At 44.5% G+C, this 27,209-nt stretch overlaps 1 protein-coding gene across 1 annotated transcript in view; it reads right to left on the bottom strand.

Moving 5' to 3' along the window:
* LOC119856882 (E3 ubiquitin-protein ligase rnf213-alpha-like) overlaps positions 1 to 27,209 on the bottom strand; it is a 175,927-nt gene that overhangs the window by 15,548 nt on the left and 133,170 nt on the right. Inside the window, 12 exon segments of the mRNA XM_043516118.1 lie at positions 81 to 155; positions 1,691 to 1,886; positions 9,394 to 9,562; positions 10,153 to 10,236; positions 13,466 to 13,607; positions 19,283 to 19,531; positions 20,880 to 20,971; positions 22,865 to 23,018; positions 23,188 to 23,374; positions 23,640 to 23,734; positions 26,127 to 26,161; positions 26,783 to 26,864. Coding sequence (XP_043372053.1) covers positions 81 to 155; positions 1,691 to 1,886; positions 9,394 to 9,562; positions 10,153 to 10,236; positions 13,466 to 13,607; positions 19,283 to 19,531; positions 20,880 to 20,971; positions 22,865 to 23,018; positions 23,188 to 23,374; positions 23,640 to 23,734; positions 26,127 to 26,161; positions 26,783 to 26,864 — 1,560 coding nt within the window.

Genomic DNA, 27,209 nt, shown 5'->3' with positions numbered 1-27,209 from the left:
AGCTATTTACAATGGGCAAAAGAGAGAGGATTATCTGAGTCTGGAGCTGGGGAAAACCCAGAATTGTTGTTTAATCTTACCTGGCACAATTGTTCTTTAACACTAACTTTCGTGGAGTGCAGAGTCTTCACATTCTTCAGTGTAATGGATGGAGTCTGAAAGTGAAAACATTAGTGTTTAATAACTGGTTTATAAAGCATAGCATTGTTCAATACAGGAAAAAAAACAACAACCCTGAAGCCCATGCCATAGGTTAGAGCATAATTTTCAAAAGCACCTAAGGGATTTAGGAGCCAAAGGTCCATTTTGAAAAGTGGCTTAGGCTCTTAGGGCCAGATTTTTAAAGCTGCCTAGTGGGATTTTCAAAAATCACCCATTGAAATCAATAGGAGTTTAGACTAAAGTGTTCAGGGCAGCCTAAGTGACTTAACAAGTCCTATTTTTAAAGATTTAATCACTTGAGTGCCTAAATCAGGGTTGACATAAGGCAACTAAAAGAAAACAGGCCATGGGCACCTGAACTGTGACTCCGCCCCCTCACACTGACCCTTCCCCCAAGGTCCTGCTTTTGCACCGCCCCTTCTCCCCAATGCCCTGATACCACTTGCTCCTCTCTGCCCTCTCCCCCCATCACTTACACTTATGGCCGGTAAAAAGAGGAGGGGCCACGGCCGGTAAAAAGAGGGGCCATGGCCCCTGTTCTGGTGCCCCTGGCCTAAATCATTGTTTTTCAATGGGAATCAGGCACCTAACCTGATTAGACACTTTTGAAAATTCCACTAGGCCCCTAAAGATGTTTTTTTAAAAAAAAAAAAAAAAAAATCTGGCTCCTAGGAGCCCATGTCTCTCTGAAAGTCTGTGCAATTTAGGCTTCTAAGCAAAGCTGTAAGGGAAATGGTCTTCCTAGCTTGCAAGAATTTAAGAGTTCAAAAATTTTTCTCTTCTCAAATCAAGATGGGAACTCAATCTTGAAAAATTTCAAAGACAGAAAACCTGAAAAAAATCTTTGGTTTGGGTAAATTGAAATGTTTTGATGATTTCAAAAAATGTTTAATTTTGACTTTGACCTTTTTACTTCTATTTTTAAAATTTAAACTAAGGAAATAACTAATTTCAAAATATACACCTGTTTCAAACCAGAAATCAAAACATTTTGTTCCAAAAATGTGGAAATGAGATGTTTTTATACTGTAGTTTCAAAACATTTCTCCAAATTTTCCATTTTTTTTAAAGTGAACAATTTGTCAAAATCAGCATGTTCCCATGGGAAGTTTCAGTTTTGATAAACTGGCATTTTCCAAGAACAAAATTGTATCATCAAATTCCCAACCAGCTCTTCTCCTAAGTCCCTTTAGAATAATGGGTCTTAGGCTCCTAAGTCACTTAGGCTCTAAACACAGTGGAGCTGATTTGCCAATGCATTATTCCCAATTTATGCCAGTGTACCCCCACTGAAGTCACTGAATCTCAAAACGTATAAATCTGGAGTAAGGCCAGAGTGGATCAGGTCTTTCACCTCCCATGGCCATTTCCACCTGTGCATCCTAATTTGTTTGTGGTTTACACTCATTTTGTTCAGGTGTGAATAACTCCACACAGGTGCCAGGTGGCAGAGCAGCAAGCACAGAGTAAAATCCTGGCACCACTGAACTGACAAAGTGCCGCCTCCATGATTTCATTCTGAACTCACCTGTGCTTTCACAATGGGCTTCCCGCTGATGAATCGATAAATCACTTGCCTCTGCAGAGTCAGAAAGTTATAGTGGGTGGTCTTGGTTCCATCTTCCTCTAGCACATACTGGAAGTTCAACAGCGCCATGGTGATCAAGTCGCTCTCGGTAACACTTAACACAGAGGCATGCTTCACTTCTTCTGCTGAAACAGACCTGGAGAGGGCAGAACAACATGAGGGGTTTTCTTCTTTACTGACAAAGAAATCTAAGATGGAACATGCTCTGATGGGCCGTTTAGCCCATCGCTGGGCTTCCAACTCTTGGGATTCTCATGACATTAGGGGTTCCAGCTACTGGAGTTATGTGATCACAGGAGAAATGCAGCTTGCATTTAAAGAAGTAAATTTTGCCACCGTTGTAACTACTGAGAAAAGCTTGAAATCTTGACCCTGGGAGGCAAATAAAAACACCTACACCTTCATTATTTTTGATCCTTTGGTCCAAGTAGTTAGCCAGCATTTAGGGGCTTGTGGGATTGTTTCCCTTAGGAGGAGAAATAGATGACAGGTCAGGTATTTCTTTGGTGAAACCCTATTTACAGAATGCACGTGACGTCCTGGTTCCTGAACACAGTAGAAACACTCAAGCAGGAGGCAGGTCCTTGGCTCACCATTTCCAAGTCTGGAAGAACTCTGTCTCTGGGCCGTGCTCACCATTGCTTCTCTCATTTTCTGCTGGCTTTTTCCTCCCATCTTTCTGCTTCACACATACACACAGTTTGCCAAACAATCCACTAGCTCTTTACATTTGCAATTAATTTCAGGGAAATCCCTCAGCCCACATGGCTGACTTTATGATTGGCCTTGCCATGTGGCCCAGTGCCCTGGGTGGTGGCTTCTACTGTTTCCATCTATCATTATATACAGGGGTAGTTAATCACTCCTTTCAGTTAGCCAGAAATAAAGGTGCTTTGCAAACTCATCAGCTTTAAGGAAGTCTGTGAGTGATTGTAGATCAAAGACCCACTTGATGGCACCTTTGAGCATTACAATATTTTTAAAAGTATTCATCATCTGGACTCATGGGAAAGAAGCCCCTGAGGAATTCCACCATGATTTCAAGTATCAGGGGGTAGCCATGTTAGTCTGAATACACAAAAACAACAAGGAGTTCGGTGGCACCTTAAAGACTAACAGAGTTATTTGAGCACAAGCTTTCTGAAGAAGTGGGATTTTTACCCATGAAAGCTTGTGCTCAAATAAATCTGTTTAGTCTTTAAGGTGCAACCGGACTCCTTGTTGTTACCATGATTTCAACAATTTCCCTCCCACCATCAACCGCAGCCTGGACCAATCCACACAATCGGTCCATTTCCTGGACACTACTGTGCTAATAAGCGATGGTCACATAAACACCACCCTATACCGGAAACCTACTGACTGCTATACTTACCTACATGCTTCCAGCTTTCATCTGGGACACACCACACGATCCATTGTCTACAGCCAAGCTCTAAGATACAACCACATTTGCTCCAACCCCTCAGACAAAGACAAACACCTACAAGATCTCTATCAAGCATTCTTAAAACTACAATACCCACCTGCTGAAGTGAAAAAAAAAAAAAAGATTGACAGAGCCAGAAGAGTACCCAGAAGTCACCTACTACAGGCCAGGCCCAACAAAGAAAATATCAGAACGCCACTAGCCATCACCTACAGTTCCCAACTAAAACCTCTCCAATGCATCATCAAAGATCTACAACCTATCCTGAAAGATGATCCCTCACTCTCACAGATCTTGGGAGATAGACCAGTCCTCGCTTACAGACAACTCCCCAACCTGGAGCAAATACCAGCAACCACACACCACAGAACAAAAACACTAACCCAGGAACCTATCCTTGCAACAAAGCCCGATGCCAACTCTGTCCACATATCTATTCAAGTGACATCATCATAGGACCTAATCACATCAGCCATGTGCCATCAGCCTAATCACATCAGAATCAGGGGCTAATTCACCTGCACATCTACCAATGTGATATATACCATCATGTGGCAGCAATGCCCCTCTGCCATGTACATTGGCCAAACTGGATAATCTCTATGCAAAAGAATAAATGGACACAAATCTGACATCAGGAATCATAATATTCAAAAACCAGTAGGAGACCACTTCAACCTCTCTGGTCATGCAGTAACAGACTTAAAGGTAGCAATTTTGCAACAGAAAAGCTTCAAAAACAGACTCCAATGAGAAACTGCTGAACTTGAATTAATATGCAAACTAGATACCATTAACTTAGAATCATAGAATCATAGAATATCAGGGTTGGAAGGGACCCCAGAAGGTCATCTAGTCCAACCCCCTGCTCAAAGCAGGACCAAGTCCCAGTTAAATCATCCCAGCCAGGGCTTTGTCAAGCCTGACCTTAAAAACCTCTAAGGAAGGAGATTCTACCACCTCCCTAGGTAACGCATTCCAGTGTTTTACCACCCTCTTAGTGAAAAAGTTTTTCCTAATATCCAATCTAAACCTCCCCCATTGCAACTTGAGACCATTACTCCTCGTTCTGTCATCTGCTACCATTGAGAACAGTCTAGAGCCATCCTCTTTGAAACCCCCTTTCAGGTAGTTGAAAGCAGCTATCAAATCCCCCCTCATTCTTCTCTTCTGCAGACTAAACAATCCCAGCTCCCTCAGCCTCTCCTCATAAGTCATGTGCTCTAGACCCCTAATCATTTTCGTTGCCCTTCGTTGTACTCTTTCCAATTTATCCACATCCTTCCTGTAGTGTGGGGCCCAAAACTGGACACAGTACTCCAGATGAGGCCTCACCAGTGTCGAATAGAGGGGAACGATCACGTCCCTCGATCTGCTCGCTATGCCCCTACTTATACATCCCAAAATGCCATTGGCCTTCTTGGCAACAAGGGCACACTGCTGACTCATATCCAGCTTCTCGTCCACTGTCACCCCTAGGTCCTTTTCCGCAGAACTGCTGCCGAGCCATTCGGTCCCTAGTCTGTAGCGGTGCATTGGATTCTTCCATCCTAAGTGCAGGACCCTGCACTTATCCTTATTGAACCTCATTAGATTTCTTTTGGCCCAATCCTCCAATTTGTCTAGGTCCTTCTGTATCCTATCCCTCCCCTCCAGCGTATCTACCACTCCTCCCAGTTTAGTATCATCCGCAAATTTGCTGAGAGTGCAATCCACACCATCCTCCAGATCATTTATGAAGATATTGAACAAAACGGGCCCCAGGACCGACCCCTGGGGCACTCCACTTGACACCGGCTGCCAACTAGACATGGAGCCATTGATCACTACCCGTTGAGCCCGACAATCTAGCCAGCTTTCTACCCACCTTATAGTGCATTCATCCAGCCCATACTTCCTTAACTTGCTGACAAGAATGCTGTGGGAGACCGTGTCAAAAGCTTTGCTAAAGTCAAGAAACAATACATCCACTGCTTTCCCTTCATCCACAGAACCAGTAATCTCATCATAAAAGGCGATTAGATTAGTCAGGCATGACCTTCCCTTGGTGAATCCATGCTGACTGTTCCTGATCACTTTCCTCTCCTCTAAGTGCTTCAGGATTGATTCTTTGAGGACCTGCTCCATGATTTTTCCAGGGACTGAGGTGAGGCTGACTGGCCTGTAGTTCCCAGGATCCTCCTTCTTCCCTTTTTTAAAGATGGGCACTACATTAGCCTTTTTCCAGTCATCCGGGACTTCCCCCGTTCGCCACGAGTTTTCAAAGATAATGGCCAAGGGCTCTGCAATCACAGCCGCCAATTCCTTCAGCACTCTCGGATGCAATTCGTCCGGCCCCATGGACTTGTGCACGTCCAGCTTTTCTAAATAGTCCCTAACCACCTCTATCTCTACAGAGGGCTGGCCATCTCTTCCCCATTTTGTGTTGCCCAGCACAGCAGTCTGGGAGCTGACCTTGTTAGTGAAAACAGAGGCAAAAAAAGCATTGAGTACATTAGCTTTTTCCACATCCTCTGTCACTAGCTTGCCTCCCTCATTCAGTAAGGGGCCCACACTTTCCTTGGCTTTCTTCTTGTTGCCAACATACCTGAAGAAACCCTTCTTGTTACTCTTGACATCTCTTGCTAGCTGCAGCTCCAGGTGCGATTTGGCCCTCCTGATATCTTTCCTACATGCCCGAGCAATATTTTTATACTCTTCCCTGGTCATATGTCCAACCTTCCACTTCTTGTAAGCTTCTTTTTTATGTTTAAGATCCGCTAGGATTTCACCATTAAGCCAAGCTGGTCGCCTGCCATATTTACTATTCTTTCGATGGTTTGTCCCTGTAACCTCAACAGGGATTCCTTGAAATACAGCCAGCTCTCCTGGACTCCCTTCCCTTTCATGTTAGTCCCCCAGGGGATCCTGGCCATCTGTTCCCTGAGGGAGTCAAAGTCTGCTTTCCTGAAGTCCAGGGTCCGTATCCTGCTGCTTACCTTTCTTCCCTGCGTCAGGATCCTGAACTCAACCAACTCATGGTCACTGCCTCCCAGATTCCCATCCACTTTTGCTTCCCCCACTAATTCTACCCGGTTTGTGAGCAGCAGGTCAAGAAAAGCGCTCCCCCTAGTTGGCTCCCCTAGCACTTGCACCAGGAAATTGTCCCCTACGCTTTCCAAAAACTTCCTGGATTGTCTATGCACCGCTGTATTGCTCTCCCAGCAGATATCAGGAAAATTAAAGTCACCCATGAGAATCAGGGCATGCGATCTAGTAGCTTCTGTGAGTTGCCGGAAGAAAGCCTTAGGCTTGAATAGAGACTGGGAATGGCTGAGCCATTACACAAATTGAATCTATTGCCCCATGTTAAGTATCCTCACACCTTCTTGTCAATTTTCTGAAATGAGCATCCTGATTATCACTACAAAAGTTTTTTTTTCTCCTGCTGATAATAGCTCATATTAATTAATTAGCTTCTTAGGGTTGGTATGGCAACTTCCACCTTTTCATGTTCTCTGTATGTGTATATATATCTTCTTACTATATGTTCCATTCTATGCATCTGATGAAGTGGGCTGTAGCCCATGAAAGCTTATGATCAAATAAATTCGTTAGTCTCTAAGGTGCCACAAGTACTCCTTTTTTTTTTGAGGAATCTTGTGATTTCTGGGGGGCAGACTCATATTCTTTTTCATTCTTGGCAGAGTTGCTTACATTGAGCCAAACATTATGCTCAGTCACATCAGCACAATAGTGCCACAGAAGTCAGTGGAGGAAGAGCCCAAAGCTGCTCTCAACCATGTGCTGCTAGGTTGAAGTTTCACATGCAGAAGCAGTGCTGGCTGGCTGGCTGTCACTTGCTGAGTGAAAAAAGCCCTTGGCCCTTTATAAATATCTGTACACATTGAAAATTACGGGTACTAAAGGACTATTTAATCTAGTGGTGAACAAAAACCAATGGCTGGAAGCTGAAGCCTGATAAATTCAAATTGGAAATATGGCATCAGAGTTGACAGTGAAGGTGATTAATCCTTGGAGCAAACTGCCAAGGGAAGTGGTGGATTCTCCATCCCTTGATGGCTTCCAATCCAGATGGGATGCCTTTTTGGAAGATACTTTAGCCAAACACAAGTTATTGGGCTTAGAACTTGGGTAACTGGGTGACACTAATGGCCTGTGCTATACAGGAGCTCAGACTGGATGATCTAAGAGTCCCTTCTGTCTTTAAATGAATATGAATCATTGTGATGTTTACCCCGACAGCCCAACACCCCGTCAGCTTGGCCAGCCCCACCGCTGGGCTCCAAATCATGCAGCTGTCTTAAGATTTAAAGAATATTATGGTCTGAGTCCTTTCTATTCACTTTCTGTAGTTGGTAGGCTTGGGCACCACGTTTCTAGTCTTTTCCCCACTGCCACCAAAGCCAGAAACTGACAGAACTGATAGGAAAGCTGTAGAACAGTGAGAGTTAGCAACAGGAAATCAAAACGGGCTGGGTCCCTATCCACTGAGAGGAGACAAGCAAGGAAAGACTGTGCAATCTCAAGCACTGAGCACCTTTGCTGTGTGAGCTAAAGGAACAAAGGTCAAGGATCAGCTTTACAAAGGTCTTTGCGTACCTACAGATGCAGATAATAATAAGTAATAACTTCTAGGTCTTGCCTCTCAAAGAGCTAAGTATCATTATCCCCATTTTACAGATGGGAAAACTGAAACACAGTGAAAGCAAAATTGATTTGGCTAGCATCAGCTATCAGAGCCAGGATTAGCCCGGTCTTCTGCGTTTTCATGTTGCACTCTGTCCACTAGCCTGTTCTACCTCCCATTGCAGCCATTGAAAACAATGAGAGTTTGGAGCCTAACCTGCCTTGGCTATTTAGAAAATCCCATGAGGTGCCTCTTTGCATCTTCAGATGCCTAAACATCTTTGTAAATGTGGCCCTAAGAGTTTGAACCTGCCCCATTAACACCAATGGGAGTTTTGCTTTTGAATTCAATAGGAACAGGATTACGCTCTATACACAGTGGCTGTATCGGTTGAACTGAAATCAAGTGCTTCTTGGCCTTTTGGCTAAGATCAAGTGCATCAGTTGAGCTGAAATCAGTTTAAAATAATCAATGTATTTGCACTGGTGCAAACCCATGTGTGGATACTCTTATATCAGTTTGCAGCTGATTTGTATGGGTTGAGCTAGCCTCCTCCACAGACAGATCTTCTACTAATGTAACTATTTTGGGGGGTGGTGGTTTGTTTGTTTGTTTTTTAGCTAAATAGTTACATTGGTTCTACATTGACCCCTAGCCAGGTGCAGTTGTACCGGTATAAAGATGCTTACACCACCATAACTTATTCCCCTAAATTTATGGGAAACTACACTGCTGTCAACATCTTCATACTGGTACAGTTGGGATCATACTCTGGGTTATATGCTGCTAAATGTCTGTGGCACTCCCAGGTTAGCTTTAAAAAGGCACCTCTCTGCTGAGATCATAAGCATCTTGCTGTGCTCCCCAGTCCTTCCTTATGGTAACATGACAAGTTACTCTGGGGCTAATTTGGAGTCATCCCTTGATTGCCGTGGGGTCAAAACTGGATTCTGATCTCAGCTCCTCTGGGATCAATCCTGAGTCACCTCCTGACTGCAGTGGGGTCAGGATCGGATTCTGATCTCACCTACCCTGAGGTAAGTCTGGGACCAGGGTGCTGAGTGCTGAAAACCATTAAAAAAAAACAACTGTAAACCCTGTATATGATGGAAACCACTTCAAGCCAGGGGTGCTGCCACATCCCCAGCACCCCTAGTTCCAGTGTCTGGGACACTAAAATAAATGAGGATAATTGAACTTCCTAAATTGCAGTGCAGTTGATCAGTCCTTCAGTCATTAGATATAATTCAAGCTTATTCAAAGTATCTCCCTGAACAGACCAAATCAACTTTACACCCCACCTGAGCAGACAAGGCCTTGAGATGGTCTCAACCTAACTGCCGCATTGCATGAGGTCATAAGAGTCATGTTTTCTTCTTGGAGAAATCTAGCCTGGCCCTCCTCGCATAGATGGCTGTACATCAGGAGTAACACCATTGACATCAATGGAGCTATGCCTGTTATATACCATCTGAAGTGAGAGGAGACTCAGGATCTATGTGTTAAGATGAATTGTTGATTTATGGGTAACTAAATTTACCTAGTCAGAATGGTTCACTTCTAGGGGCGAGGACTGAAAGATACCTTTGCTTTTCCTTAGTGAATTGAGCAGCGGTGTCAATGCAGCTGTTCTGGAGTTGTATTAAGAACCTTGTAACAATGGAAGTTATGGATGGAGTGGTTGGCAGGAGGTCCAGTATGGCAGTGTCAGCGTTGATCTCCTTGCACCACAGTTCCTCAGGGATACTGATTTCTGTAACAAAGCAAAGAATCTTTCACACTGTGTGCACGGAATCACAGGAACCAGGGTATCAAGTGGCAGGTGGAGAAAGAAACGGTTTTCACAAAATAATTCTCCACATTTTCCATGCTGTCTTTTTGTCAAAATTTCAAACTGAATAAATAAACAAAATTCAACCAAAAAACCCCCAGCAAGTGTTTTGTTAAAAAAAAATGGTTGTGAAAAACTTGCAAAATGTAGAAAAAAATAAGTCACCCCCAGTTCTAGCTAGCAATTTCCACCTGGGATAATGCCTAGTTAGCCTACATAATAGAGTGATCTGATTATCATTGCCCTATTAGTAAGCAGCTCCCTTCCTCATCAACCCTGCAAAGATTTACATCCATGCTGAGCTTTAGACATTGTGAGTGAAGTCAGTGGAACTACTCAGAGTACGTTAAGGATGTTTGCAGGATAGGAGTTACTTTGGTTACTTTGTGTATCAGGGAATACTTGGTAATTACTCTGGAGTAGACTTGTACTCAGCTTCACAACTGAATCGTTTGTTGCGTGATAGAAAAATACTTAGAAAGGAAAGTAAAACACCATGGAAGTCAAAATATCTGAGATTCTGGGAGTTGATCTTATATTGCTCCACATTTCCTGAATAGTCTGCATGGCTCTTTCAAAAGCAAAACATTGATCATCTAACGTTGGAAGGGAAGATGGCATTTATCAACAGATGTTTTCCAGAAAAGATACCTGTTTCTCTCTCGCAAAAATATTTGTTATAGAAAAAAGAACTAATTAAAATTTTAACATGCCTTGCAACATTAAAGAAGATTTACCTACATTTGTGAGGTAAAATTTTGAAAAGCGCCTAAATTTCTTGGGAGCCTAAGACTGATTTTCGAGAGATTTAGGCACTGAGGGCTACAGCCACAAAGGGAATTGGACACCTTATTGCCACTTTATGCACCTGAGGACAAAATTTAGATATTTAAAATCACTCAGCTGCCACTTAACTCTGCAGTCGCTTAAATTCCCACTAGTAAAGTCTTTGTGGTTCCCAAATTTCTGCGAGGCAGCATGTACACAGCCCTCGAAATCATGATGTCACTTAAGCCCCAGCAGGATTCATGGGAGGTCGCCGCCCCACTCGGCTGCAGAGGCCTCAGCTAGATACTGTGTCCAGTTCTGGGTGAAGATGTGGATAAACTGGAGAGTGTCCAGAGGAGAGGAACAGAAATGATAAAAGGTTTAGAAAACCTGACCTATGAGAAAAGGTTAAAAAAAACTGGGCATGTTTAGACATGAGAAAAGAAGACTGAAGGGGGGGCCCTGATAACAGTCTCCAGATATGTTAGGGGCTGTTATAAAGAGGACAGGGATCAAGTGTTCTCTGTGAAGACGGGACAAGAAGTAATGGGTTTAATCTGCAGCAAGGGAGATTTAGGTTACATATTAAGAAGGGTCATTAAGCTCTGGAATAGGCTTCTAAGGGAGGTCGTAAAATCCTCATTATTGGGTTGTGGTTTTTTTTGTTTTTTTTAAGAACATGTTGGACAAACACCGGTCAGGGATAATCTAGGTTTACTCGACCCAGGACTTGACCTCTCGAGGTCCCTTCCAGCCCTACATTTCTATCATGTTATGAACTAGACATCACCCTTCCTATCTCATCTGCAGAAGCCCAACCCAGCAGGCATTCTCAGAGGCCAGCTTCCAAGTCAGGCTATGTTAGGAATCTATGTTAGGAGCACTTTGCCTGTATGGCTTTACCAGTATCCTGTTCCAGCAAAGCGCTCCTAGTGTGGACGCAGTGTACAGTGGCAAAACTGCACTTTTGCCAGTATAGCTTATTCCCACCTCCCTGAGCAAAATAAGCTGTCCCAACAAAAACACAGTTCACCTGGTCTAAATATGGATGTAAGCAGGGTCTGAATGAATGCTTCCCTGACAGCTAGCTGGGAAGGGGAGGGACTCTAGGTGTGGTTATATAAATACAGTTTGCTCCTGCTTGGTTTAGATATGCTTAGATATTCAGCAGATGGAGTGGTGTTTTGCTCATTGTAATCAACTTGGCTGGTGTTGAGTCACAGATCACATTAGTACTGAATGCAGGGGTAGTGAAATGCTGTTATCAATGTTGTGATTATTGTGAGAATACAGGGAAGTAGGACTGTGCTTAACCTGTTCCAAATGCGGGGGTTACCCTTAGTGGAGAGGACCTTGTTGAGCCAGGGGCTTGACTGGCAAATCCCTGTGAAAGTAAGAGGAGCGGGGACAGGTGTGCTGGTCAGGAGGCTGCACAAACTCCCTCCACCCCCATGGTTCTCTCTAGACTGACTTAACCTGTTCTTCCCTGCTGTTTAAAGAATATATCTAAATAGGCTTCATTAGGAGCCTCTTTTGTTATTTTAAGTGCTCAATCAGAACTGACACCAGTTGTGGAACTGTGTTTCTGCCCTGCCTGCTAAGAGCTAAAATCACTGAGAGCTGAAATCACTTGAGTTGGTGCAATGTTTCTGTCCAGCCTGCAAAAGAACTGAAAATAACTGAGAGACTGATGTGCAGAGGTCACAGCAGAAAGGCAGAAGGTGACTGACAGTTAGCTGGTGAGTGAGCGGCCAGCAAGGCAGTGGCGGAGAGGCATGGTGAGTGGCCAGCAGGGCAGTGACAAAGAGGCAGGACAAGCGGCCAGCAGGATGGCTGGAGGAGGGGCACGGTGAGCAAGTGGCTGGTGAATGGCCAGCAGAGCGAATAAGATGCCTCTTTACCTCCCAAACAGGGTGGGAGATAAACTCTGCAGATGCACCTCTGAACTCTGGGTCAGCACTGACCAAGGACAGCAACTGTGAGTGGGGTGCAGAGAAGGGTTGAGCATGTGAAAGGGACTTTTTTTGTGGCTGGACTTAAGAACCTGAGGGGAAAAGGACTTATGGGTGGGTCTTTTACTCATGGTTTATTTTTATGAACCATGTCTGCGCTGTTTTCCCAAATTAATGCCGAGTTACTTTCCTCCTTTTAGTAAAAGTTTCTTTTCTACACTCGGTCTCTGTGCTTGTGAGTGGGGAAGTATTGCCTCTCAGAGGCGCCCAGGTGTGGTGTGTAATTTTCCCAGTCAGTGAGTGGGGACTCTAGCCAGTTCTGTGTTGTATCGATGGAAAGGAACCCCTAGATATTGAACCCAGCCCTGGTTGCTGCTGGCTCCATCTGGCAGAAGGGTTACATCTCTGTACTAGGAGATTTTGCCATGAAGCTCTGTCAGTCACAAATTGCACCTCATTACACCCTGACCAACCTGGCTATGCTGTCAAATGTCTGTAGTGTGGACCTGGCCTCAGTCTTATTGAAAGCCAATGTCTCTTAGGCTCCTCAGTCACTGAACCATTTTGATTAATTGCACCCATTGGCTTGTTTGACTGATGTTTACAATTTGCACACAATTGCAGAACTGCAGGTGTTCTTTGTCCACGGGCCTGATCCTAATCCCACTGCAGTAAAAGGGTGTTTTTCTCTTGGTCTCTGCAGTATCTGGCTCAAGCCCCAGGCATGTCAGTATTATCCCCTCTACAGAGACCACATGTAGCTCAGCCATGAAGTTCTTTATTGCTACTCAGGAAATAGGGTCGTACTGACTCTTGGGTGCACTAAGGCTGCCGGGGATTGTCCCCACAATGCAAAGCTGCCCTAAAGCTGGTGGATCTGGCTGCAAGAAAATCCCTGAAGCACTGAGGGATCCACAGGTGAGTAGGGCCAGTGCCCATCTGGCTCTGATGGAGTGCACATCTGGCACCAGCTGGAGATCTGGCCCTATCGACTCCAGTGGAGACTGAAGCAGTTCACATCAGCTGGAGATCTGGCCCCACTGGCTCCAATACAGCTGCATCAAGGTTAGATTTGGTACCATAACCCTAGAAGTATGACGTGTACCTGAGAGGTCGTCCCATTCCAAGAACTTTCTCACAGAAAGCGTTTCAACTTCAGGGATATCGCCGTTTTGGAAAAAGTGGATCAGAGAGCGCTGCAGAGCGAGAATTTCAGGCAGGTGCTGTACGTGTTGAATGTGCTGGTGCTGTAAGAGAAAAGTAGCCACTGCTTTAACATGATGCCTGTATTCACTGGGAGAGGAAAGATGTTATGGGGAAGGGCGTTGTGTGGTTTTGATGTTCCTGAAAACATCATGGTTATGTGAGTGTCTGGCAGCTTTGCATCATTGGAGCAGTGCAAAGCAGCCAGCGGGGACTGGTCCATCTGGCCCCGAACCTCTGTGGACGTCTTAATAGTAACCTATTTTATCTCTGCAGTTCTCAATTGGAGGATTGGGCCAAAAGAAATCTAATGAGGTTCAATAAGGATAAGTGCAGGGTCCTGCACTTAGGATGGAAGAATCCAATGCACCGCTACAGACTAGGGACCGAATGGCTCGGCAGCAGTTCCGTGGAAAAGGACCTGGGGTGACAGTGGACGAGAAGCTGGATATGAGTCAGCAGTGTGCCCTTGTTGCCAAGAAGGCCAATGGCATTTTGGGATGTATAAGTAGGGGCATAGCGAGCAGATCGAGGGACGTGATCGTTCCCCTCTATTCGACACTGGTGAGGCCTCATCTGGAGTACTGTGTCCAGTTTTGGGCCCCACACTACAGGAAGGATGTGGATAAATTGGAAAGAGTACAACGAAGGGCAACGAAAATGATTAGGGGTCTAGAGCACATGACTTATGAGGAGAGGCTGAGGGACCTGGGATTGTTTAGTCTGCAGAAGAGAAGAATGAGGGGGGATTTGATAGCTGCTTTCAACTACCTGAAAGGGGGTTTCAAAGAGGATGGCTCTAGACTGTTCTCAATGGTAGCAGATGACAGAACGAGGAGTAATGGTCTCAAGTTGCAATGGGGGAGGTTTAGATTGGATATTAGGAAAAACTTTTTCACTAAGAGGGTGGTGAAACACTGGAATGCGTTACCTAGGGAGGTGGTAGAATCTCCTTCCTTAGAGGTTTTTAAGGTCAGGCTTGACAAAGCCCTGGCTGGGATGATTTAACTGGGACTTGGTCCTGCTTTGAGCAGGGGGTTGGACTAGATGACCTTCTGGGGTCCCTTCCAACCCTGATATTCTATGATTCTATGATTCTGTTAGACCCTAGGAAAGCTCTGCAAAGGGCCTGCTAACCCAACTCCCTTGCATATCACACTGGCAATTGCTAGCACAGCCGTTGTAAAGCAAACTCAAATTGTCCATAGGCATGTGTTGCAGTAAAATGAAGCTGTCTGACTGGAATGGAAGCAGTAGATCACACCTGCCTCGTTTCTTTGGGCCAGATTAAGAGGCGTAGCATAAACAATGATGTAAATCAACCCCCTTGTGAGGTTAGCTATACTATTTTTTACATGTGCAGCAGGAAGCCTGGTAGAAGGAGAGGAGTTTAAAGTAGTCAAAAATTATGCTTTTTGCTTTAAAGTTAGCTAACACATATTAATTAATTAGTTTTTTTTCCTAGTCTGGACAAAGAACTTTAGGATTATACAGAGACAGTAGGTTTTAGGCGAACTATGGTTTTCTTTATTCTAATAAAGTGTCTTGTTCAGTGTTTGAAGAAATCAGCCATTGTCACATGACTCCCTTACACATTGATCAGTGAGTGTGAGTTGGCCCAAGAGAGTCCAAATGAGAGTATGGGAGTAAATCTTACACATCACCTCAGAATCTGGCTTTATGGGCATAATTTAAATTTTTACATTTATGGTTAAATACAGACATGATGGGAAACCTAGCATAATTATCTCCTATCTTTAAATCAAGACCTCAGTCTCTTTCTAACATATCTATTCTAGGTCACCCAGAAAACATTGGGTGAGGGTCTCTGGTCTGGGTTACACAGGAAGCCAGACTATAGACAATTGTAACAGCCCCTTCTGGCCTCAAAATTGATAAATATTAGATTTTTCTTTAACCTGGAATATCACTTCATTATGGAGGAACAATGAGTTCAGGGGAGCAAACGACAGGGAGGGAGAAGAGCTGAAGGACAATGTTGGCACAAGAACAAATGGGGATAAACTGGTCAGGAATAAATGTAGGCTGGAAACCAGCAGATGAGGGAGGGTCTGGAACAGCCTCCCAGTGAGAAGGGGCCCAACACCCTAACTGGTTTTAAGATGGAGCTTAATAAGCTACGAAGGGGTTTCTGTGATGAATAATAGCAGGGGACTGACACAATGACCCAGGAGCATATTTTTAACAGTGAGAAAATTAACCACTGGAACAATTTACCACGGGTCATGGTGGATTCTCCAAAACTGACCATTTTAAAATCAAGATTGGATGTTCTTCTAAAAGCTCTGCTCTAGGAATTATTTTGGGGCAGTTCTCTGGCCTGTGTTATGTGGGAGGTCAGACTAGATGATCACAACGGTCCCTTCTGGGCTTGGAATCTATGAGCTCCCTTCTAGCCCTAATGTTTCTATTACTCTAAGGCTATGTCTACACTAGAGACCTTACAGTGGCACAGTTGTACCGAAGTAAGTTAAGCTGACCTAAGGCCCTGTGTAGACAGTGCTACGAAATGGAAGAATTCTTCCACCAACCTAGCTACTGCATTTTGGGGAGATGGATTATAGATTCATAGATACTAAGGTCAGAAGGGACCATTCTGATCATCTAGTCCGACCTCCTGCACAGCGCAGGCCACAGATTCTCACCCACCCACTCCTACAAAAAACCTCACCTATGTCTGAGCTATTGAAGTCCTTAAATCATGGTTTAAAGACTTCAAGGAGCAGAGAAGCCTCTCTCAAGTCACCCATGCCCCATGCTACAGAGGAAGGCGAAAAACCTCCAGGGCCTCTCCAATCTGCCCTGGAGGAAAATTCCTTCCCAACCCCAAATATGGTGATCAGCTAAACCCTGAGCATATGGGCAAGATTCACCAGCCAGATACCCAGGAAAGAATTTTCTGTAGTAACTCAGATCCCATCCATCTAATATCCCATCTCAAGGGATTAGTCCTATTTACCCTGAATATTTAAAGATCAATTACTTACCAAAATCCCATTATCCCATCATACCATCTCCTCCATAAACTTATCGAGTGGAATCTTAAAACCAGATAGATCTTTTGCCCCCACTGCTTCCCTTGGAAGGCTATTCCAAAACTTCACTCCTCTGATGGTTAGAAACCTTCGTCTAATTTCAAGTCTAAACTTCCTGGTGGCCAGTTTATACCCATTTGTTCTTGTGTCCACATTGGTGCTGAGCTGAAATAATTCCTCTCCCTCTCCTGTATTTATCCCTCTGATATATTTATAGAGAGCAATCATATCTCCCCTCAACCGTCTTTTAGTTAGGCTAAACAAGCCAAGCTCCTTAAGTCTCCTTTCAAAGACAAGTTTTCCATTCCTCGGATCATCCTAGTAGCCCTTCTCTGTACCTGCTCCAGTTTGAATTCATCCTTTTTAAACATGGGAGACCAGAACTGCACACAGTATTCTAGGTGAGGTCTCACCAGTGCCTTGTATAATGGTACTAAAACCTCCTTATCCCTACTGGAAATGCCTCTCCTGATGCATCCCAAAACCACATTAGATTTTTTCACAGCCATATCACATTGGCATCTCATCGTTATCCTATGATCAACCAATACTCCAAGGTCCTTCTCCTCTTCCGTTACTTCTAATTGATGCGTCCCCAACTTATAACTAAAATTCTTGTTATTAATCCCTAAATGCATAACCTTACACTTCTCACTATTAAATTTCATCCTATTACTATTACTCCAGTTTACAAGGTCATCCAGATCCTCCTGTATAATATCCCCATCCTTCTCTGAATTGGCAATACCTCCCAGCTTTGTATCATCTGCAAACTTTATTAGCACACTCCCACTTTTTGTGCCAAGGTCAGTAATAAAAAGATTAAATAAGATTGGTCCCAAAACCGATCCCTGAGGAACTCCACTGGTAACCTCCCTCCAACCTGACAGTTCTCCTTTCAGTAGGACCCGTTGCAGTCTCCCCTTTAACCAATTCCTTATTCACCTTTTGATGTTCATATTGATCCCCATCTTCTCCAATTTAACTAATAATTCCCCATGTGGCACGGTATCAAATGCCTTACTAAAATCTAGGTAAATTAGATCCACTGCATTTCCTTTATCTAAAAAAATCAGTTACTTTTTCAAAAAAGGAGATTAGGTTGGTTTGGCACGATCTACCTTTTGTAAAACCATGTTGTATTTTGTCCCATTTACCATTGACTTCAATGTCCTTAACTAATTTCTCCTTCAAAATTTTTTCCAGGACCTTGCATACTACAGATGTCAAACTAACTGGCTAGTTACCCGGATCACTTTTTTTTCCTTTCTTAAAAATAGGAACTATATTAGCAATTCTCCAATCATTCGGTACTACTCCTGAGTTTACAGATTCATTAAAAATTCTTGCTAATGGCCTTGCAATTTCAGGTGCCAATTCCTTTAATATTCTTGGATGAAGATTATCTGGGCCCCCCGATTTAGTCCCATTAAGCTGTTTCAGTTTCGCTTCTACCTCTGATATGGTAATATCTACCTCTATATCCTCCTTCCTATTTGTCATGCTACCATTATCCCCAAGATCCTCTTTAGCCTTATTAAAGACTGAGGCAAAGTATTTGTTTAGATATTGGGCCATGCCTAGATTATCTTTAACCTCCACTCCATCCTCAGTGTTTAGTGGCCCCACTTCTTCTTTGTTAGTTTTCTTCTTATTTATATGGCTATAGAACCTTTTACTATTGGTTTTAATTCCCTTTGCAAGGTCCAACTCTACTCGACTTTTAGCCTGTCTCACTTTATCCCTATATGTTCTGACCTCAATTAGGTAGCTTTCCTTGCTGATCTCTCCCATCTTCCACTCCCTGTATGCTTTCTGCTTCTTCTTAATCACCTCTCTAAGATGCTTGGTCTACAACTCCTTCCTATGAATTTTTTCCCCTTTCTTGGGATACAGGCTTCCGATAGCTTCTGCAGCTTTGATTTAAAGTAATCCCAGGCCTCCTCTACCTTTAGATCCATAAGTTCTTCAGTCCAATCCACTTCCCTAACTAATTTCCTTAATTTTTGAAAGTCAGCCCTTTTGAAATCAAAAACTCTAGTTGCAGATTTATTTTTGTTAATCCTTCCATTTAGTTTGAACTGAATTAGCTCATGATCACTTGAGCCAAGATTGTCCCCTACAGCCATTTCTTCTATGAGGTCCTCGCTACTGGCATAAGTATCATCTATACTGAAGTGCTACAGCGGTGCAGCTCTGCCTCTCTAGCATTTTAAGCGTATTCAAGCCCACAGAAACAGAAGTCGGACAAGATCAGACTAAGAGGGAGAGACTGCCACAAGGAGGGAGCAGCTGAAAGCTCAGTGGGTGACTCTGGCAGAAACCTGGGAAGCAGTCAGGGATGCAGGCTTAAAGATTGCTCTTGGTACTCGGTGCAACAAAAGCTGTTTCCTGCTATTTGATTCCCCCTGTGTTCAGAGACACAAGACTTTGTACATTCCTTGTAAATAAACAAAGCTATAGTTAAGAAAATGCCAGGCTCCATCAATTTCTACTTCCAACCAGAACATCCACAAGGCCCCAAACTTTGACTGGCCTACTGGGCTGAAAAGGGGTTACAATGTATTCACATCTGCATGTGTGTGTGTGTGTGTGTGTGTGTGTGCTGTTCCAACACAGGTGATGTCTGTGTGTGCACATTAGTTCAAATCATCCCAGAGTACCTTGGACAGTAGTTCCAGGAGCACAGGCAACTGGTTTGCTCCATTTTCTTGTTGCACCAGATGGGTCAGGCATTGGAGTGTCATCCTCTGTTCAAATCTCCACATGCAGGGCATGTTGATCAGCCCGCAGGTCGGCAGGTGGCTGAAAGGCAGGGACTGGCCATAGGCTACTTTCAGGAGAACATTTGAACTGTGAGTTCCCTCCTCTATAATCTGCTGCTTTGCAGAAGCAAGTTTCTGCTCCAGCACCTGTGGAAGTGAGATGTCAGTTAGGAATCGAATCTTGTTAGAAAGGGGCCTGGCTCTTCTACTTGGTTTGAGAGGCAGCCTGGGCTGGTGCAGGGTTAAGGCACCAGACTAGAGATTTGGGTTCAGTTCTTGGCTCCTCTGTCGACTCCATGCGATCTCAGAGAAGCTATTTCATGACTGTGTCTCCATTTCTCATCTGTAAAAAGGGGACAATAACCCTGCCCTTGTCTATTTACACTGTGAGCATGAATGGCCCTAGACCAAATGGGGCCTTAGGCGAGGTGCATCTTTGGTACATCCCTCCCTGCAATTTGTTAAACATTTGAATATCTTATGTATTGCATTTGTAGCTTATTTCATGGTTCTGATGCACGATTTGCATGCATTATTTATCCCTCTCATACAAGACGATAAATTTTCTAAAAAAAACAGCACCCCAAGCCTGGCGCTCACCCATGACCAGCAGCCCAGGTGGTTGTTGCCTGGGTTGCCAGCCTTTATATCTGGCCCTGACTATGAGCTCTTTGGGCCAGGAACTGTCTTTCACTGTGTGTCTGCACAGCACCCAGAATGACCAGTCTTTGACCATGGTTACTGAGTGTCTGTGCAATGCCCGGCACAAGAAGGTTCTGTAGGTCTGCGTTAGCAGCACCCAGCACAACTGGGTTTTGTGGGTATGTGTGTGCAGCGCCCAGCACAAAGGGGCTCTGTATGTGTCTGTGTAGTGCCCGGCACAATGGGGCTGCGTTTGTGTGTGTGTGTCTGTCTGTCTGCAGTGCTTGGCACAATGGGACTGCATTTCTAGGTGTGTGTGTGTCTGTGCAGTGCCTGGCACAATGAAGCTGCATGTGTGTGTCAGTGCAGCATCTGGCACAATGAAGCTATGTGTGTGCGTGCGCGTACAGCATCTGACACAATGGGGCCCTGATTTCAGTTAAGGGCAATAGGCCCTAATGGAAAAATAAATAAATAAATAAATGCCAACAGAACTCTTGGAAATGCAGAGTGGCAGACAGTTTAATACCAGGTTCATAGACACTCAAACATACAGGGTTTTCCTCTCTGGTATGCTGAACACAATGGACAAGTTTCTGCATTGGAAAAATGAGCCAGGCTTAATATAGTCTATGTTGTTCTATTCAGGTTCTTATAACGAGCCCATCACTGTGGCATCTGAGCACCAAGAGGCAAAACAATGGCATTTTAGAAATGTTGTGTGTGACTTCTGGTTTCAGATAGTGGCATGGAAGTCTCAAGTGGGCTTTTTCTGGCTCAATCTCTTATCCTGAGTAAATAATTGGTTATATTTGTGATATTTACCATGTATAGAAAACTGGTTCTCACATACCTGGAAGAATGACTGAGTTATGGCTTTTAAGCAGTTTTCCCACCGTACTCTGTCTTCTTATTCATGCATAACTTTAATGATCATGTTTGTGTCTTTTAGAAATTTTCAATTACACATCAGCTGTAACATCATTTAACATAAAATAACGAGCAGATCTAAAGTACAGCAGTTGCAGTAAATATTGTTACTCATAACAGTGAAATGAATTACAATGTTATCAGAGAACTGGATTCCTGAGTCATAAGATATAGGAGCACATTCAAATATTAGCCAGTTAAAAATCAGTTTATTAATAGGTTCATAGGTTGTAAGGCTGGGAGAGAGTGTTATGATAATCTTGTCTGATCTCCTGCATAACACTGGCCATAGAACCTCACCCAGTGATTTCTACACCATGCCCATCACCTCTGTCTGAGCTATAGCAGATCTTTTAGAAAGAGATATCGTATCTTAATGTCAAGACTCCAAGTGCTGGTGAATCCATCTCATTCCAACATGAGCTGTCCCGATGGTTCATTCTCCTCTCTCAAATATTTTGAACCTAATTTTAGTCTGAATTTGTCTCACTTCAGTTTCCAGGTATTTGATCATGTTTATTTTTCCAGATTAAAAAGTCATCTACTTTTAGAAATCTCCTTCCCTGTGAAGGTACTTTTAGACCAGGCTCATGTCACCTCATAACTTTCTCTTGGATAAACTAAATAGATTGAACTTCTTCAGTCTCTCACTATAAGGAAGGTTTTCCAGACCTCAGATTGTTCTTGTAGCTCTTCTCAGAATCCTTACCAATTTGCAAGATGCTATTTGATGTGTGGACACCAGAACTGGACACAGTCTCCAGCAACCGTCTCACCAGTGCTGTATACAAAGGTAATGCCATCTCCCTTCTGCTACTTTTATATATCCAGTGATTGCATTAATTCCCTTAGCAGCAGCACTGCACTGGGAGCTCATGTTCAGTTGGTTTCCACCATGACCCTATGTTCTTTTCAGAGTCATAGAATCATAGAAGATTAGGGTTGGAAGGTACCTCAGGAGGTCATCTAGTCCAACCCCCTGCTCAAAGCAGGACCAACCCCAACTACATCATCCCAGCCAGAGCTTTGTCAAGCCGGGCCTTAAAAACCTCCAAGGCTGGAGATTCCACCACCTCCCTAGGTAACCCATTCCAGTGTTTCACCCCTAGTGAAATAGTGTTTCTTAAGATCCAACCTAGACCTCCCCCACTGCAATTTGAGACCATCACTCCTTGTTCTGTCATCTGCCACCACTGAGAACAGCCAAGCTTCATCCTCTTTGGAACCCCCTTCAGGTAGTTGAAGACTGCTCTCAAATCTCCCCTCACTCTTCTCTTTTGCAGACTAAATAAGCCAAGTTCCCTCAGCCTCTCCTCATAAGTCATGTGCGCCAGCCCCCTCGTCATTTTTGTTGCCCTTAACTTGACTCTTTCCAATTTGTCCACATCCTTTCTGTAGTGGGGGGCCCGCAATACTCCTGATGTGGCCTCACCAGTGCCAAATAGAAGGGAATAATCATTCCCAGCAGACTGAGGGAAGTGCTTCTACTAATGCCCCTCAATATGCTGTTAGCCTTCTTGGCATCAAGGGCACACTTGACTCATATCCAGCTTCTTGTCCACTGTAATCCCCAGGTCCTTTTCCGAAGAACTGCTGCTTAGCCAGTCAGTTCCCAGCCTGTAGCGGTGCATGGGTTTCTTCTATCCTAAGTGCATGACTCTGCACTTGTCCTTTTGAACTTCATCAGATTTCTTTTGGCCCAATCCTCCAGTTTTCCAGGGTACAGACCACCACCTGGTAAGTCTGACCTAGGCTCTTTGTTCCTAGATGTGTAACTCGGCATTTAGCTGTGTTAAAATGCCTGTTGCTCAAATTCACAGTACATTTTGTCATAACTGCAGCAGCAGCAGCAGCAAAAAAAACAAACAACAACAAAAAAAAAGCTCCTAAAACAAGGCGTTTCTTTACCTGCTGTGCTGTCGAGGATGTATCTGAGGAATAGGTGGACTGTCATCGTTGCATCGTCTATGATTCCACTAAGTGACTCTGCTAGGAACTGGATGTCTTTTTCAAGGTGGTCCAAAAAGAACTTTTCTGTGTCCTGGGGCTTCACTTTCATTAGCTCCAAATGGACTAGAAGGCAAAGTATTTCCATAGCTTAGCTCTGAGGAAGCATTTCCCCTCTTAATTGTACAGACATCTCTACAAAGGCAATGTATAACTCAGTCAAAGTTACCATTACAAATTAAAGCCTGTTAGTGGTAAATACAATGCTGATCAGTTACGAAGACAGACAGAAGTGTTACTGGGGGCATTTGTTTTCCCACCTGTGTATCGGTAAAAGTCCCCAGTAGCATTGAAGAATGGAGCAGTGCTCTCGCGATGGAAACTGAGGCTGCAGGCAGATCCCTCTCGGTCTCATTGTTCCGTGAGGACGGACTCCCCAGCATGTAGCCTCTCTCTGTTTTATCCTTCATGCTGTATTAAGAAACCACAATTTATCTGACAGTCAGAGGTCAGACTTTTCTCTCAAACCTTGTAATTTTTTGGTGTTTCACCCAAATCAGGTCACAACTATAGTGACCCACACTGGGGTGGGGGAAAGGATTGGAATTTTGAACTTTCAATGAAATTTCCCCTAAAATTGGCACCCATAGTTCACCCCAGTAGACAATTCCCAGACAGCTGTGTGGGTTTAAGTTGACACAGTCTCATTCATTACATGCAATGATTTTAAACTTACATATCTACTTCCTCAAATCCCTCCACCGGTTTGTGATTAGTCCCACCAACCTCAGAGCCACACACACATTTCATAATCTCCATGGGCAGTCCACACTGTTGTCACAGGGATAAGGTCAGCTTTAGTCATTTTTTAAAGAATCAGCAATGCAATAATTGTACAATGGTTTGCTCAGCTGCTAGCCAGACAGCATCACTCTGCAACTGAGCAAGAAACAGACTTTGCACAAATCACTGGAGGCAGAAATGTTCAAAACAGTGAACAGGAAAGACAGTGAGGGTACAGTATACTGCCTTGTGTGTAGGATCATGTTTCTCAGAATAGCCTAGTGGAGTTAGGGCTTGTCTATACAGCCCCTTAGTGCACAGGAGGTTGGGGTGTGAATATACACGCACCAACTGTCTGTGTGGAGCCAACTCCCGGACGTTAAAAGTACTGCTGAATCAAGCAGTACGTCCAAGTGCAATATGGAACTTTTAGTGCACAAGAAGCAGCCGTGTCCACACGGTGACAGTGTGCAGGACAGTGTGCTGTAGTTCACATCCCGGCTTGCCGCACACTAAAAGGCCATGTAGACAAGTCCCCAGGCTCCCCAAACACACTGAAATTTGGGGTGGGGGGTGCCTAGCTCCCTTTGTGTGTATAAAGCTGTGGTTTCACCAAATGTATGCTGAATGAGCATGACTGCTAGTGACAAGGCAAAAGCAGATCGGTCACTGTTTAAAACCATGTTGCTAGATTGGAGGAGGAGGATTAGGTGCAGGGAACTAAGGCCTGCAATCTGGAAGGCCCAGATCCACCAAGACACTTCATGGCTAAGTCCCAATTTCAGGCATCACTGCAAGCCACAAAACTCCTGCTCTGCTATCACCTAACCCTGTAGACATCTACACTCACTGAACGCCTCTGTGTTCGGGATACAAGTTCCCTCAGTGCTGAAGTTTCTAACCCTGGGCATATGCACTGCTGCCCCGCGCTAGCTGTCCAAATACTGATCACTTGCCTCAGCCCCAGAGCGACCCACAAACTAGGGGAAGACAGGAAAAGGAGCTGGTTCAAAACCTAGCCAGAGGAGACAGTTCCTTCACACCTTTCAGCCTAGTGGTTAGAGCATTCAGCCCTGGTGTGAAAATCCCAGGTTTAATTGTCTCTTTGGCCCAAAGGATTTGACCTGGGGGGTCCTACTTCCCAGGAGGGTGCCCTAATCACTGATCTACGGGATAATCTGATGGGGCTCCCTCAATCTCTCCTGGTGATGCTGTTCAGCTGTGGCTAAGCAATGAGTCATTGGAACAAGGGGACTGGACCCTGGGATCTCCCACCTCTCTAATCACTGGACTGCAAACTCCTTCTCACCACCACCTCCTCCTCCATTTGTTTTATGTGGAGTGACACAGGCTTCATACACATACAGCTTTGGATATGATGAAACTCTAGTATCACAGGGGACTAGCTTGGATGCACAGTAGTGAAAATCTCAATCTTTGTGTGGACCCAGAAACGACTTAGGCACCTAAGCCCCCTGACTCTAGGGGAGGGGTTCCCTAGTACTAGGCAGAGCTAGGCTGGCGCCTCTCTGCAGCCTGGACCAGGCACCTACCTCTGTGAGCAGGGAAGGGCTTAGCACATACTCCACTGACTAGCATCTCCCATTGGCTGGCTTAGGCAGCTCCTTGCCTAGCATGCTAGCTTGGTGTGTCACATTCCCATTCCTGTCTCTGTCCATGCATTGTATAGGGAGTGAGGCGCTTAACTCGGGCTCTATGGATCCCACTACTGCAACCAAAAGTTAGGTGTTGCGACATGCAATGTCACAACGCCTAACTCCTTTGTGAATCTGGGCCTAAGGCATTTTCAGGGCAAAAGCAACTAACTTTACAAATACCACATGCTTTGCTCTTATAGGCCATGCCATGGAACTCTTTATATTCAGTAACTGTCTATACAGACACATCTACAGATGCAACCCACACTTACCAGTGTGGTGTCCTACCCAGCTCTAGGGATGAACAGACTGTACATAGAGGTTGATGAGCCTGCTACAGCCTGGGTTAAGAAAGGTGGGTCTTTTGGCTCAGGCAAGAAAGACTTGTGCTCTTAGCTCTGGAGGAGGCAGGTTCAGCCCCCACGCAGGGGCTCTACCATTCTTGTGGAAGTGGGGGGGGGGGTGCCACAGGAAGGGGCTACATGCAGATACAGGTTTGGATATGAAATTCTTGTACCACAGGAGACTAGCTTGGATGCACAGCAGTGAAATTCTCAAGCCCAGACATTACATCAGCCCTAATGTGAAGGTTTAGGTGCAATTTAAGTGCATATTTCTATGTAGGGAGATCAGGCTTGGAGTTAGCTTTGGCCTCCGGATCCTTGTCTCAGTGGCAAGTAGTCCTGTCCTGAGAAATCCTACATGTACATCCCAGAAACAGAGACGCAGCAAGAGACTGAAGATACATCTGCAACAAACAATAGCTATTAAGAGACACTTACATCTTCAATGCGCCAGTACTGCCCACATTGGCATCCTGTGTGTGAGAGGGAATCAGACCAATCAGCTACTGGTACAGTCACAAAAACAACACTAATGATAACGCACCTGAACCTCAGCTGGGGTGGATCAGCACAGCCCTAGTGACTCCAGTGGAGTGACAACCGATCCTCCCCTGCTGTGGATCTGGTCCCATGGAATTGGAGCTACAGCTCATTTACATCAGCTGGGGACCTGGTCCCAAATTTCCTAGTTCTGTAAAAAATGACCTTGTGAAACAACATTCTAAACCAGATTTTTGATCAGTCTGAAAAACGGTCAGTGCAGGACCAGACTGGAGAGACATAGCTGGTTTTAACCAGCCTTTACCCATCCCTTGTGCCAAGACTCATAGACCCTGCCCCAACCTTGCTCTAATTTAAGACCAGTTCCTACAGTCTCAGGGCACTTTTCTGTCAAGTAAGACTCAGCTGTGTCCCAACATTGCCCTGTTTTGCAGTGTCTTGGAAATGAGGTGGCATAGGAACATCTCTGTATGTATACACCATTAGGGTTAAGCCAAATGGCTGCCTCTTAGAAAACATACCTTGTATTACAATAATGAGGCATTTAAAAGCAGCCAGGGAAAATATTGATATTAAGTTTTTCTGAGACTTACTCCCCAGTTTTTCTCTGTGATTGTGTTTCCAATTCGTCACATCAAAGAGAAGGTCGCCCGGCATGGTTGGAAGGTAGGTCCCCTGGTAAACAAACCACAGTTGGACACCTTTACTACAGCACTGGGGCAGAGCGGAAGGAAGGGCTTGTGGATAGAGCGTTGGATGGGGATTCGGGGGATATAGGTTTGGTTCTTGGCACTGCCCAAATGCACAGTGACTAAGATCAGAACCTCATTGTACTGCACAGACATGAAGTGACTAAGACTGGGGTTCTGTTGGGGAAGGTGCTGCACAGATGCCCAGTGACTAAGATCAGAACTCATTGCACCAAGCACTGCATAGACACACAGCAACCAAGACTGGGACTCTGTTGTGCCAGGTGCCCGCAGACACATAATGAGACAATACCTGTCCCAATGAGCTTAC

Source organism: Dermochelys coriacea, chromosome 6, assembly GCF_009764565.3.
Source record: "Dermochelys coriacea isolate rDerCor1 chromosome 6, rDerCor1.pri.v4, whole genome shotgun sequence".
NCBI classification, from domain to species: domain Eukaryota; kingdom Metazoa; phylum Chordata; order Testudines; family Dermochelyidae; genus Dermochelys; species Dermochelys coriacea.
The sequence above is the reverse complement of the archived record's forward strand: the minus strand, read 5'-3'. Positions and strand labels throughout refer to the sequence as shown.